The 14,572-nt window shown below is 48.7% G+C and overlaps 1 protein-coding gene across 12 annotated transcripts in view; it reads right to left on the bottom strand.

Annotated features, from left to right (window-relative positions):
- Positions 1-14,572, bottom strand: part of STIM1 (stromal interaction molecule 1) — a 160,243-nt gene that overhangs the window by 8,139 nt on the left and 137,532 nt on the right. For all 12 annotated transcript variants that reach the window (XM_061629239.1, XM_061629237.1, XM_061629236.1 and 9 more), the window contains 3 exons: positions 4,033-4,210; positions 2,580-2,747; positions 469-569 (listed from right to left, as the gene is read on the bottom strand). In XM_061629239.1, the coding sequence (XP_061485223.1) occupies positions 469-569; positions 2,580-2,747; positions 4,033-4,210 (447 nt within the window). The remainder of the gene's footprint in view (positions 1-468; positions 570-2,579; positions 2,748-4,032; positions 4,211-14,572) is intronic.

Genomic DNA, 14,572 nt, shown 5'->3' with positions numbered 1-14,572 from the left:
GTCCAGCGCCTGTTTTTATAGCAGCCAATCAGATGCGCAACTGAACATTTCCAGTTGCAAAAGGATGCCTTGAGACTCCAGCACTCGTTGCTCCAAACCTGCACGGAAACGTCAAATTGGCCCACCAGGGTCAGGGAGATAAGGATCAGGCCCGCTGGCTAGAAAGGGTCCCTCACCCCCATCCTAAATCCACTGCCTTTGAAAGGAAAAGTGTAGGATAATTTGCCTGCGTGACGTTGGATGCCCACTCTTCATGCTGAGAAGCCGGATGGCTCAACTCTCCTTCCTTCACAAAGCCCTCTCGCTTCATCCGATGTTCTGGAGCAGAGCCCAGCTCCCACACCTCCCGCAAAACTAAACTTCCCTAACTGGAAAAGGATGCCTTGAGACTCCAGCACCCGTTGCTCCAAACCTGCCTGGACACTGCCTGGGGAGAACAGGAGGAAACGGCCCAAACTGCAAACTCACTTGGCAGTTAAAATTTTATGATCCACGTCGTCCAGGGATGAGCTGTGTGCAACATGGAATGTTCCAAACAGAGTGTTGCGCTTCTTTTTAATTTTTTCTGCCTGAAAAAGATTATTATTAAGAGTTCTCCAACACCACATCTGAGATTGTAAACCACCCAGAGAGCTTTGGCTATGGGGCGGTATATAAATGCAATAAATAAATAAGTAAATAAATAGCCTCCGCCAGCTTGTTTAGGGAGACTATAGTGCAACAGGGCGCAAGGTAGACTAACAATATTCCCGTTCTGTCTCTCTTGCCCAACACCACAAATAGACACAGTGCGGATTGGTCTTGTGGTGAGGGAGATGGGATTTTTATGGATGACTGCAACTTCCCTCCCTGTCCCTCTGACCTGGAATGGTGCTACACTGAGTACCCAGGCAGACACAGCTACGTTAGCACTGGGCCACCCAATTCATCCGTTATACATGCCCAGTCTGCCCCCTCATCCACAATCAAATTGTGGATGATAGATGCTTTGTTTTGGGCAGACCTGGCATTTAACACCACCACCACCAGGCCAGGGGGTTGGCTGACCGGCATCCTCAAATTCTGAAAGACAGCAGGTGAAGCAGAGGGGGCAAGGGCTTTGACGTACACTTGTATACCTTCACCACCCAAACCGATCCCTTCCCTGTCCCTGACCAAGATACATATTTCCCTGACCCACCTCTAGTGAAGCAAAAGAATACAGCAGAGGTTGGTGGCAGGGGAACGTCAAAGTAGGAGACAGTCCAACAAAGGAAACTATCGGACACAACTCACAGCCCAGCTCTCACTTGGGATAAAAAACCACTCGCTCATTTCCCTCCCCTCCAGAAAGTCTTGCTGGACTGGACTCCAGGGGCACGGAACTACTTTCCACTAACATACGCCGCTCCAGACAACCTCCACCCTCTCACCATGGAAGGGGCCTCGTATCCCCCCCATGTGACACTTGCTATGAGATGGCACTGAGGAACACTGCTGCCTGCCTGACAGATGCCACCTCATCCACTGCTCTTTCAACCATGCCTGCCATTGGGCAGGGGCTTGGACTCCCTCGCCACCCCTCCTGGCCACCTAATACCATACGCTCTCCTGACTCTACACGGACGCAGGACTAGCACGGCAAGAACATCAGAAGAGGCTGGCTCCCAGGTCAGGCCCAAAGGGGCCCATCTAGTCCAGCACTGCCTCTTCACAGTGGCCACCCAGTTGCCCAAGGACCCTCTATGCCAAACGCTGGACAACAGGAAACATGCCCAGCAGAGGCAAACCAGGCTGGGCTGGGCCAGGGTGAGGGGAACGCAGGACGCCGCTCTTCTAACCAAATTATTTATTTATTTGTTTATTATTTGGTTTATATCCCGCCCTTCCTCCAAGCAGGAGCCCAGGGTGGCAAACAGAAATGCTAAAAAACACTTTAAAACATCATAAAAAGACCTTAAAATACATTAAAACAAAACAACGTTAAAAACATTTTTTTAAAAAAGCTTTAAAAACATCTTTTAAAAAAAGGGTTAAAAACATATTCAAAGCAATTCTAACACAGACACAGACTGGGATGGAATGAGCACTTCGTATAAGGAATAAAAGGAGGCAGGCCAGAATGTTGCTGCTCTTGGCAGCAGCAGACCGGCGATCCTTTGTCACTGATTTGGAAAAGCAAAATGGAGCTATCCGTAAATACAGACCTTGTCTGTAAGAAGATAAGAAGAGCCTGCTGGATCAGGCCAAAAGGGGCCCACCTGGTCCAGCATCCTATTTTCACAACGGCCAGCCACATGCCTGAATGGGAAGCCCACAAGCAGGACCCGAGCGAAACAGCTGTCCCCACCTGTGATTCCCAGCATCCTGCCTCTGACAGTGGAGGGAGAACACGGGCACCAGAGAGCCACTGATGAATTTGCCTAATCCTCTTTTAAGCCATCCAAGTCGGTGGCTGTCACTACCTCTCGCGGTAGCAAATCCCAGAGTTTAACTACGTGCTGTGGGAAGAAGCGCTTTCTTTTGTTGTCCTTCTGCTTTATTCGTCCACCTCAGCGGTGCTTGTCCAGAAAGAGGGCCCCCCTCTGCTGCTCACTCACCCCCTCCTTGGCCAAGAGCAGCTGCTTCTCCGCGTTCTGCTTCTTGATGTTGTAGTACTGCACCTCCACCTCGTGGGTCAGCTGCAGCCACTTCTGCAGGGCCTCCGGGGCAGCCCAGCTGCTGTGTGACTCCAGCTCCTTCTCTGCGTTCTTGAGTGCCATGCGGACCTGCGGGGAAGGACGTGAGAATAGCAGCCGTCGCTGAGCGCTTCATAAGGCAGGCAAAAAAGGGCTCTCGGCACACTCTCCTATCATAGAATCACAGAACAGCAGAGTTGGAAGGGGCCTATAAGGCCATCGAGTCCAACCCCCTGCTCCCCCTCCCGGGAGATTTCATCAAGGTGGGGGTAGGAATCAGCCACGGCCCACAAGTTGAGGTACAAGCCCAGCCTGCCAGCCATCCTGGTCTCTCTGGAAAAGTGGCTGTAGGTTTCTACCCTCTGTCTACTGGTCCGAACATCCTCGCAAACAGCTTCCTTTTCTATCCTGTCAATGGGGTATGGAACTGAGATGCTGCAGCTCTTGACCTTTTGGGCTACTTACTAGAGTGCTTTGGAAACAGAAAACCCCAATTTACCTTGTCCCTCATGAACCCACCCGTACACTAAGCTCAACCTCTAAGGCCCTCCTCTGGGTGCCTACTCTGAGGGAAGCTCAGAGGATGGCAACAAGAGAGAGGGCCTTCTTAGTGGTGGCCCCCAAATTATGGAATGATCTTACTGACGAGGTGCACCTGGCACCAACACTGTTATCTTTTCGGTGCCAGGTCAAGACTTTCCTCTTCTCCCAGGCATTTTAGCATGTGTTTTTGAATTGTTTTTAATTTTTTTTAAATTGTGTTTTTAAATTATTTTTTGTGTTTTAAAATTTGTATATTTATTTTTATTGTTTTTAATTGCTGTAAACCGCCCAGAGAGCTTCGGCTATGGGGCAGTATATAAATGTAATAAATAAATAACAGAGAGGATAACGGGAGGCCTGATCCTCGCCTAAGTCCTCCCCAAAAAGTCACTCCCACCAGGCTGAACTCAACTTAGACCCAAAAGCCTGCACTCCATTCCTAGTCTTCCTGAGCTGCAAAGATGAGACTAGGAAGGCTGTTTGTGCCACTTGCCCGAGGTCAAAAGGTAGCACAGTGCTCCAAGGGAAACAGGCAAAAGATGCGCCCACCTGTGAGATTTGAGCATATATATTCTGTTTTTAATCTGATTATATTTAGACATATATTTAGATTACATTTTAAAATTGTTATAATTGACCAGTAAGAGATGGCGCAAGCCAGGAGTTGGCATATTGCCACTTTCTTTTTACCAAACTATGGACAAACTGGTTGCAGGGCTCCGTTCAAAATGGCAGTGGGTCAGCCCCAAACCTCATCAGGCCAAAGAGCTCACGCCCCTTGGAGGAGCTGTCCACCCACCCGGCATGGGGGCTGCTCCCAGCCATGGCATACCTGCTCCAGCTCCTGCTCCGCGTACTTCTGCCTGCTGAGTTCGTTCTCTGTCCCTTCCCGCAGCTCCCGGAGCCTGTGAGCTTCCTGCTTAGCGATGCTGATTTCGTCCTGCAGCCTCTTCTCCAAGGAGACCTTCTCTACCTCCACAGTGCGGTGCTCTTCCTGGGCCTTCTGTAGCCTGAAGAGAGAGTGCAGGGGTGGCCATAAGAACAAGGAGGAAGAGGCCAGACTGCTACACATTTATTTCATGCCGGCAGCATGCACAGAGCTAATGCTGTCACATCCCAGAAGGGTTTTCAGTCTACGACGGCAGTGACAAGATGGAGAGGTGGAGGAGGTAACGGAAGTGCAGCAGGCAGGGCTGCAAAAATGAACCACAACGCTGACGAAGCCGGTCCTAAAGGCAAGAGAAATGGCTTGGAGAACGGAGAAGGAACCAGAGCAGGAGGAGGCTGTTCCAGACGGTCGGAGGAGGTGGACAGGAGGCACAGAGAGAGGAAACGCGGGAGGGAAGGAGTCACAGGGAAGCTGGGAGCAGTTAAGACTGGAGAGGAAGGTTAAAGGCTGGGCCATCCAGAGGAAGGACTATGCTTACTCTGTTGGTACTCTACAGCCCAAATTCAGTTTATACCAGTGTCTAGACTGCTCTACTCCCACAGCTCCAAGATTAAGAACATTAAAAAACCAAGGAAGAAACAGAACATATATGCAAGCTTAAAGGTAGCAACTGTCAACTGACTAAACTCCCAAACATGACACCGCTCTGCCAACTAAACCCTCCTCGCCACGGCCATAGCAGGCTGTGGTGCCCTTCTAAGGGAGTGGGTTTCATAACTGTGGGGGGCCACCAAGCATGTCTTTCTGTGAGACCAACTGTAGCGGAACCAATGCATGGAAGATACTGGACTGAGGAGCGGCTGTCAGCGTATTGCGGAGCACCACCTGCAATCAAGGAGGAGACGAGGTGGGAGCCTCTCTCAGGCAGGCAGGGCCCTTTATCGAGATTTCCAAGGCTGCAAAAATGCCAGGCAATGTTTATCTCATTCTCCCCTCCCCCCAATTATCCTGCAAAATAGGCAGCTATGTCAATATTACAAGACGGGGGAATGAGGATGAGAGACTTAGCAAGGAGGCATCAACCAGATCTGATGCTTTAATGGCATAACCGCATGCCCAAAATAAAGACCTTTGCCAAAAGAAGAAATGGAGAAAATCACATCAGCCTTTTCCAAGGAGAGTTACAGACTTCGAGCCGCACTGGAGTGTGTGTGAAAAGAGTTTACGTCAATACACACCCTCCCAGGAGGAGCGGGGGGGGGGCAGGAAGCTTTGTCCAACTGATTTTTCTGGCATCAGGCTGCTCCCCACAGCTCTTAGGACACAGAGCTCAGACTGCCCCACCACACAGTCTTTCCCCTGCAAAAGCATGTATGTTGCCTCATGAAGGGAACATTTTCTGGAATTCAGATCTAAGGACTTCCCCACAATATCTTCATGGTATACTGCAAAAGCGAACCACTTAAAATCTCGCTCAGTCCTCAGATCTAGAAAGAGCACCAGTGCCTGTCTCCTCTACCCTCAAATTTGCAGACTTGTATGATGTCCTGCTGCCTCTAGGCAAACAGCCATTTGAACCTCCACTTAAAGTGAAAATCTTCAGCCCGCCCTGATCTATGCAGCCATATAGAACAGCAGAGTTCATGTTAGCATTTCACATGCCCTTCACTGTGACAAATAAATGCCTCATCAGGAACCAGTGAGCCAGTTACAGTTCACTTTCAAAATTCCAAAACCATGACTGGCGGATAACAATCAACCTAGTTGTTACCAAAACATGCTTCTGTCGTCATGCAGTGAAATCTGCAGGCTGCTTTGCTGAGCCCTTCCCTCCGGCCACAGGACATCCTAGGTCATCAGGAGAAAAATCCTGCTCCTGACTGAGTAAGCAGATATCCAGAGACACAAACCTGTATGTGTTAATTCACATGTATACACACACATACACGCCCCTCTTGTCCTGCAAGCATCCATAAGCCACTTTTGCAACATCACCCGGTGTCAAGAAGCCCACTAGCAGCATGACCTGAGTCCTTATTATGGGAGAGAAACTTTTCTCTGTCCACGTCCTCCACACCATGCATAATCTTATACGCTTCTATCACGGCCCCCTGCCCAGGTTACTCACCTTTTCTCTAAACTAAAAAGCTCCAAATGTTGCAAACTGTCCCAATAGGAGAGTTGTTCTATCCCTTTGGCCATTTTGGTTGCCATTTTCTGAAGATGTTTTCAAGCACTCCAATGTACAGCACCGACTTTTCTTTTGCCCCACTGATTTTGAGCCAGGGGTCCTGGAGGGGGCAAGGGGAGGGGAGGGGAAGAGTCCTATTCTCCCAGGCTGGCACTCTGCTATTATAATAATAATGATGATGATAAGAATGGCCGGCATGCCTCTGGGGAAGCAGCTGAAACTCCTCCGTCCTTGCATGCTGACTGTGTTCTCTGAAATGCAGAGCCAAAGGGGGGCAGTGCGCCTGCACGCCTGGTGTTTGATTAGCAGAAAGCAAGGCACCTCTCGGGCCAGGACGTCCTGTGCGTGAGAGAGAGAGCCTTCTTGCCACGGCCGCTGCAGGTCGTGTCCTGGGACACCGGCTGCCTTCTCTGCACACTGTACAGTCTGTAGCCTGGCCAGTCCATTTCCTTTTCAGGCTATGTTTCACTTTTAAGGCAACTTGAGCCTGGTTTGGGTGAGCAGTTTGTTATGAGAAACAAAACATGCTGTGGAAGACAAGCAGGCATGCAAAGCAAGGGGTGGAAATGTTATTCTGCTGAGGGATGCAATGCCTGGTTACAAAACCGGCCCATAAAGCAGAGAGCAAGGGAAAGGCTGCCCAGCTCAGCACGGAGCGTTCAGGGTTCCAGTCCCAACACCTGTCAACGCAACAAGTGCCACCTCCTGGCTGAACTGGAGCAGCCCTGCCTCTCCAAGAGGGCTGAAAGGCTCCTGCGTAGAGCAGCCAGCTATGGAGTGGAGCAGAAGAACAGGTGTCCTGGATCGAGATCACTCATGCCAGTCCACAGGCAGAAGAGCCAAGAGGGCCTCGGGAGCAAACAGGCCCTCCTCACCCTTGGCCAACTCTTCATACGTATCAGACTCCATGACAGGCCCAGCCTAATGAGTCAGCTGCTTATATGCATCTTCCTCCCTCTGAAGAACCCTTCAGCTTGGGTGTCCCATTAGTGACCTGCAAACCCAGCTGCTGCCCAGAGCTCCCTCATTCCGAAGCTGAGCCCTCTTCACTCTGCACAGTCGTTGCATGGGGAAGATTCCAGGTTCAGTCCCAGGCATTCAAAGTAGCAGGACCAACGCGCGGGGCTTGGGAAACAAGCAAGAGGAGCTTGAAGTCTTAGTGCATCAAGGCAAATATGACTTCATAGGGATAACAGAGACTTGGTGGGATGACTCCCATGATTGGAATATAGCCATTCAAGTATATAAACTCTACAGAAAGAATAGAAGCAACAGAAAAGGAGGGGAAGTAGCGTTATACGTCAAAGACAAATACACCTCTATGGAAATCCAAGAGAGCGAACAAAGGGGTCCGGTAGAGACCATTTGGGTAAAAATAAATGGAGAAACAAATAAAACCGGCATGGTAGTAGGTGTCTACTACAGACCCCCTGGCCAAGAAGAGGTGGTAGACGAGGCCTTTCTCAAACAAATCTCTGAAATCTCAAGGAGGCAAGAAGTAGTAGTGATGGGGGACTTCAACTACCCGGATATCTGCTGGGAGACAAACTCTGCGAAGCACAAAGCCTCCAACAAATTCCTGATGGGCCTTGCTGATAATTTCCTCTTTCAAAAAGTAGAAGAAGGAACAAGGGGATCGGCAATCCTGGACCTGATCTTAACTAACAGGGACGAATTGGTAACGGGAATTAAAGCAGTCGGTACCTTGGGGGAAAGTGACCACGTAATGCTGGAATTCGTGATTCTGGGGAAAGCCAAAGAAGAATATAGTCAAACATGGACCTTGGATTTCAAGAAAGCCGATTTTAGCAAGCTCAGGGAAATGATGGGTAGGATCCCGTGGGTAGATAGACTACAGAAAAAAGGAGCCCAAGAAGCGTGGGAGTTCATGAAGAATGTATTACAAAAAGCGCAATCGCAAACAATTCCAAAGAGGAAGAAAAACGGAAGACATCGGAAAAAGCCAATGTGTCTACAGGGAAGACTGGTGGAGGAGGTAAAAGTAAAAAAGAGCATGTATAAAGGATGGAAGGAAGGACGCATCACCAAGGAAGAGTACCGACGAGCGGCTCGGGCTTGCAGGAATTGCGTAAGGAAAGCTAAAACCCAGAATGAGCTGAGGCTGGCGAGGGAAGTGAGGAACAACAAAAAGGGGTTTTTCAGATATGTTCGAAGCAAGAGAAAGACCAAGGAAACGGTGGGACTGCTGCTCAATGAGGATGGCAAAATGTTGACAGATAACGAGGAAAAGGCAGAAGTGCTCAACCCCTATTTTGCCTCCGTTTTCTCCCAAAAAGGGAACAGTGTGCAACCTTGCATCGGTAGCAATCTCAGTAAGGGGTCGGGATTGCAGTTCAAGATTGATAAGGAGATAGTCAGGAAATACCTAGTTAACCTAAATGAGTTCAAATCTCCAGGGCCTGATGAACTGCATCCCAGAGTATTGAAGGAACTTGCGGATGTACTCTCGGAACCTCTTGCCATCATCTTTGAGAAATCCTGGAGAACGGGAGAGGTGCCGGAGGATTGGAGACGGGCAAACGTCGTCCCGCTCTTTAAAAAGGGTAAAAAAGAAGATCCGGGGAATTACAGGCCGGTCAGTCTGACTTCAATACTGGGAAAGATATTAGAACGGATAATAAAAGAGTCCATTGGCAACTATCTAGATGACAATGCTGTGATTAGAAGGAGCCAGCATGGGTTTGTCAAGAAAAAATCCTGTCAAACTAATCTCATCTCTTGTTTTGATCGGGTCACTAGCCTAGTAGATGGTGGAAATGCTGTAGATGTCATCTATCTAGATTTCAGCAAAGCGTTTGACAAAGTCCCCCACGACCTTTTGATTAGCAAACTAGTCAAATGCGGACTAGATGGAAATACTGTCAGGTGGATTCACAACTGGTTGGAAAACCGTACTCAAAGAGTGGTCGTTGGTGGCTCTGCTTCAGACTGGAAGGAGGTTTCGAGTGGAGTGCCACAGGGTTCTGTCCTGGGGCCAATACTCTTCAACATTTTTATCAATGACTTAGATGATGGGGTGGAGGGAAGCCTTATGAAGTTTGCGGATGATACGAAACTGGGAGGGATAGCTAACACAATGGAAGACAGGAATAAAATCCAAAGGGACCTGGATAGACTAGAAAATTGGGCTGAAATTAATGACATTCAATAAAGACAAATGCAAGATTCTGCATTTAGGCCACAAAAACAAAATGCACGGGTACAGGATGGGAAATACCCGGCTTAGCAGTAGTGCATGTGAGAAGGACCTTGGAATTGTAGTGGATCGCAAGTTGAACATGATCCAGCAGTGTGATGCTGCGGCAAAAAAGGCAAATGCGGTTTTGGGCTGCATAAACAGAGCTATAGTTTCCAGGTCGAGGGAAGTAATAGTCCCACTATATTCTGCATTGGTCAGGCCTCATCTGGAATACTGGGTTCAGTTCTGGGCGCCTCATTTTAAGAAAGATATAGACAAGATGGAGCGGGTTCGGAAGAGGGCGACGAGGATGATAGCCGGTATGGAGAACAAGTCTTAGGAGGAAAGGTTGAAGGAACTTGGCATGTTCAGTCTGGTGAAGAGAAGGCTGAGGGGCGACATGATTGCACTCTTCAAGTACCTGAAGGGCTGTCACATAGAGGAGGGTACAGATTTGTTCTCTGCTGCCCCAGAGGGTAGGACTAGGTCTAATGGTTTTAAGTTGCAGGAGCGTAGATTCAGATTGGACATTAGAAGGAACTTCTTGACAGTAAGGGCAGTTCGGCAATGGAACCGACTGCCTCGGGAGGTGGTGGGATCCCCTTCGCTGGATGTCTTCAAGCAGAGGCTGGACAGCTATCTGCGGGAGATGCTCTAGCTGTGGATTTCCTGCTGTGAGCAGGGGGTTGGACTCGATGGCCTACAAGGCCCCTTCCAACTCTATGATTCTATGACTGAGAACTGGGAATTCTGCTTGGGACTTAAGCTGGCCACAGTGCTGTTGGCGTGATCACCTGAAGACTGTAAAAGCACATTGCCCATTAGGAAAACATCACAAAAGGGTTAGGGTTGTATTTGGATGGACTGGCTTCTAAAGTGTTCACAAGCCTTCAGCTTACACAGAACTCTTCAAGCTGGGCATCCCCATAAGCAACATTTGGTTGATCAGCTCAAGACAAAGCTGCAAAGTCAGTCGGTGCAGGATTCAGCCGTTCAGCGGCATAAGCTGAGTGGGGAGGTGATGCCGGAGAATGAAGGTTTTACCCACTTTATGCTGTTATCAGAAGGGAAAGTGCACCAACACCAGTGAGGCTGGGTGGCTGCTGGAGTGGAAGGAAGTTTCAGGAGGGTCCCTAGAGTGGCAGACACAAAGTAAGAACTCAGAGGAAGGAGGTTTTCCGGGCCACACAAAGCCAGTCTCCAGGAGGGTAGAGCCCGAGGAGAGGGCAGCAGAACGTCCTTCCAAGAGGATGCCTTTGCGCTTGGGCACTGCTCTGCCGGATTCCTCCTCCCGTCACAGACCCCTCCAAATGCAAAAGACATGAGCTGGGGGTGGGGTGAGAGAACCATGCTGCCTTCAGGCCTCTCCCTAGAATGATCAAGCATGGCCTTTGCTATGCAACGGCTGCAGAGAACATGGCAGGGAATGTTAGAAATGGGCACGCCGGCAATCGAGTTGGTCAAATAAACATATCTCATGGGAAGAACCACACTGGCCACCCTGTCACTTCAGCTGCCTCTCAACTGGTGATGCCCACCATAAACACAAGGCATCCCCTGGGAAGCAGACTTTGGCTCAACTCAACTCCCGGACACTCTTCTCCCTGGCTCCACTGCTAGGCAAAACTTGTTTTCAGTTTACATTTATGCAACAAAAGCCAAAAAATGTTTTCCTCCCCAATTGCCAAGGAATATCTGCGAAGTTCCATATTTCAGAGATAACCCTGTGCTCTCTGTGGCTTGGCGCTCCTTCAGTTCCACTGCCTGCTGGAGGCTGCAGCTCACTGACGGATCGCTGTCCCTGGCAGAAAGGGGCCTGGGCGCTCAACAGACATGACAGTCAGTTATTGCTCAGGCTTGTTCTCTCAAGGGCATCGATATAACAACTCTGCTGTTGAGGCCAGCTCCCAAGATTTAGCGCTCTCTCTTCTGGGAACCAAGAATGATGCTGGACTACAGGCACTCACTCCCCGACAGTGCAGAAACTCAGCACAGTCCACAGAAACTGACAGGAAACACGTTAAGGCCCCCCCAGAAGAAGCTCCTTCACACAGCACACAGTCAACACACAGTGCTCACCGCCACAGGAGGACACAGAAGCAACCCACAGAAATGGCTTTCGTCTCACAGTGGCTACTAGTCACAGCTGCCAGGATTGCAACCTCCACATTTCCAGAGAAGATGTCACTTATTAGCAAAACATGGATACTGGCATCGTACCTGTCTTTATGAACCTCTCTTCATGTAACTCATGGCCATGGTCAGATGACAGAACAATCCTGACATATCTGTGTTTCGTCAGTTTCAGAAGCACCACTTTCCCTGGAGTTCTTTAGATGTGAAGCGTCCTCGCCTCTTTGAAATGGGGCACTCCTGTCCCTCCAAGAGGACTCCTTATTTTCCTAGGCCTTCCTTCCTGTCAAAAGACCTACCGACCATGAAGCTAGTGTAACCTATAATTAAACAGAAGCAGCTATCTTACTGCGAAGCTCAGAAATGCTGCCTTCTTTGCAACGGGCTTCCAATGTGAAGTGCAGGGGTGTTCTGGGACAGTTTCTGTCCTTTACAATACGCAGAAGGGCCAGGCCAGACTTCAAGAGAACAGCTGGAGGCTGCAGGTCACTGACGGATCGCTGTCCCGGAGTGGAAATGGGCCTGGGAGCTCAAGAGACGTGACCGTCAGTTATGGGCAGAGATCCGAATTTGCATTCCAAGGGATCCTGGGCCACCCCTCGTTGGGTCACACAGTGCAGCCACGCTGAGCAGCAACATGTCTGGGGCTAACTAGGATGCCCGGCCCAGAGAGGCTGCCTTCTCTCCTCATACCACCCAGCAGACAATTACATTTGCATACAGTGTCTTCTGCAGTTAAACAGACGTGCTGGCATCAACAAGAGGGATGTTCTAGAATGCTCTACCAAGGTCCTGCCTGAAGGGACAGAGAATTCTGGTGCACAGATGGCAATGGATCCTCAACTATGGAACCCTCATCCTTCCCCATGAGATTTGTTCGGTTCTCTCGCTTGGTTTCTTTAGGCAGGCTCTAAAGACATTTCTTTTTTCAATCCACCTTTGGTTAGGGAAGGTTATTTATTTATTTATGACATTTATATCCCACCTTTCCTCCAAGGTGGCGTACAAGCGTGGTTCTCCCCCTCCTGATTTTATCCTCACAACAACCCTGTGAGGTAGGTTAAGCAGAGAGACAGTGACTGGCCCAAGTGACCCAAGGTCACTCAGTGAGCTTCATGGCTGAGTGGGGATTTGAACCCTGGTCTCTCAGGTCCTAGTCTGACACTAACCACTACACCCCCACTGGCTCTCAAATTGGGTCTGCTTTTAATCTCATACTGCACTTGCTTTTACTAAATGGAGCGTACTGGGATTTTGACGCTGGCTATGAAGACGCTTTTGTGGCTCCACTCCTCTTGCAGGGAAGGGAGTCTGAGGAACTGAGGCAGATAACGGCAACAAGAGATGAAGCTCTAGGGTTACATGGACAAAACCAAAACTGACAGATCAGTTTAATATCCACCCAAGGGTTCTCAAAGAATTCAAATGCAAAATAGCTGATCTTCTAACAAAAATATGTAACTTGTCCCTCAGATTACCCAAGGACTGGAAAGTGGCCAATGTAACACCAATCTTTAAAAAAGGATCCAGAGGGGATCTCAGAAATTACTGGCTGATTAGCTTAACATCTGTCCCAGTAGAAAACTGATAGAAAGTACTGTTACATAACCAAGTATATAGAAGAACAAGCCTTGCTGAAGCAAAGCCAGCATGGCTTCTGTAAGGGAAAGTCCTGTCTCAATAACCTATTAGAATTCTTTGAGAGTGTCAACAAGCATGTAGATAGAGGTGTACTTGGACTTTCAAAAAACGTTCAACCAGGTACCTCACCAAAGACTCCAGAGTAAGCTCAGGGGACATGGAATAAGAGGAGAGGTCCTTAACCAGGAATTGGTTAAGTAGCAGGGAGCAGAAAGTAGGAATAAATGGACAGTCCTCCCAATGGAGGGCTGTAGAAAGTGGAGTCTCCCAAGGATCAGTATTGGGATCTGTGATTTTTATCTTGTTCATAAACAATCTATAGTTAGGGATGAATAGTGAGGTAGCCAAGTTTGCTGATGATACTTAATTGTTCAGGATCATTAAAACAAAAAGAGATTGTGAAGAGCTCCAGAAGGACCTCTCAAAACTGAGTGAATGGGTGGTAAAATAGCAAATGCAATTTAATGTGAGCAAGTATAAAGTCATGCATGTCAGGGCAAAAACCCTTAATTTGACATATATGCTCATGGGGTCTGAACTGGCAGTGACTGACCAGGAACAAGACCTTGGGATTGTAGTTCAATGAAGATATTAACCCAGTGTGCAGCAGCTGTGAAAAAGGCAAATTCCATCCTAGGGATCATTAGAAAAGGTATTGAAAATAAAACTGCCGATGTCATAATGCCGTTACACAAAACTATAGTGTAACTGCATTTGTAATACTGTGTACAGTTCTGGTTGCCTCATCTCAAAAAGGATATTGTAGCGCTGGAAAAGGTTCAGAAAAGGGCAACCAAGATCATCAAGAGGATATAACGACTCCCCTGTGGGGAAAGGTTGAAGCATTTGAGGCTTTTTAATTTAGAGAAAAGGCAAGTCAGAGGCGACATGATAGAAGTGTATAAAATTATGCATTGGATAGAGAAAAGTTTTTCTCCCTCTCTCATAGAACTTGTGGGCAACCAATGAAGCTGAATGCTGGAAGATTCAGGACAGACAAAAGAAAGTGCTTCTTCACACACTCCCGGAGGAGTCCAGTGATGGATGGCTTTAACAGAGGTCTAGACAAATTCGTGGAGAGTAACAGTATCAAAGGCTACTAGTCATGACAGCTATGCTTTGCCTCCATAGTTAGAGGCAGTATGAGGCTTCTGAATAGCAGTTGCTGGAAACCGCAGAGGGGGAGAGGGCTCTTGCACTCAGCTCTGGCTTGCAGGCTTCCCTTTGGGGCACCTGGTTGGCCACTGCCAGAACAGGATGCTGGACTAGATGGGCCACTGGCCTGATCCAGTGACAGGCTCTTCTTGAGTTAGAATTCA

The sequence above is a fragment of the Rhineura floridana genome, chromosome 5 (genome assembly GCF_030035675.1).
Source record: "Rhineura floridana isolate rRhiFlo1 chromosome 5, rRhiFlo1.hap2, whole genome shotgun sequence".
Taxonomy (NCBI): Eukaryota; Metazoa; Chordata; class Lepidosauria; order Squamata; family Rhineuridae; genus Rhineura; species Rhineura floridana.
The sequence above is the reverse complement of the archived record's forward strand: the minus strand, read 5'-3'. Positions and strand labels throughout refer to the sequence as shown.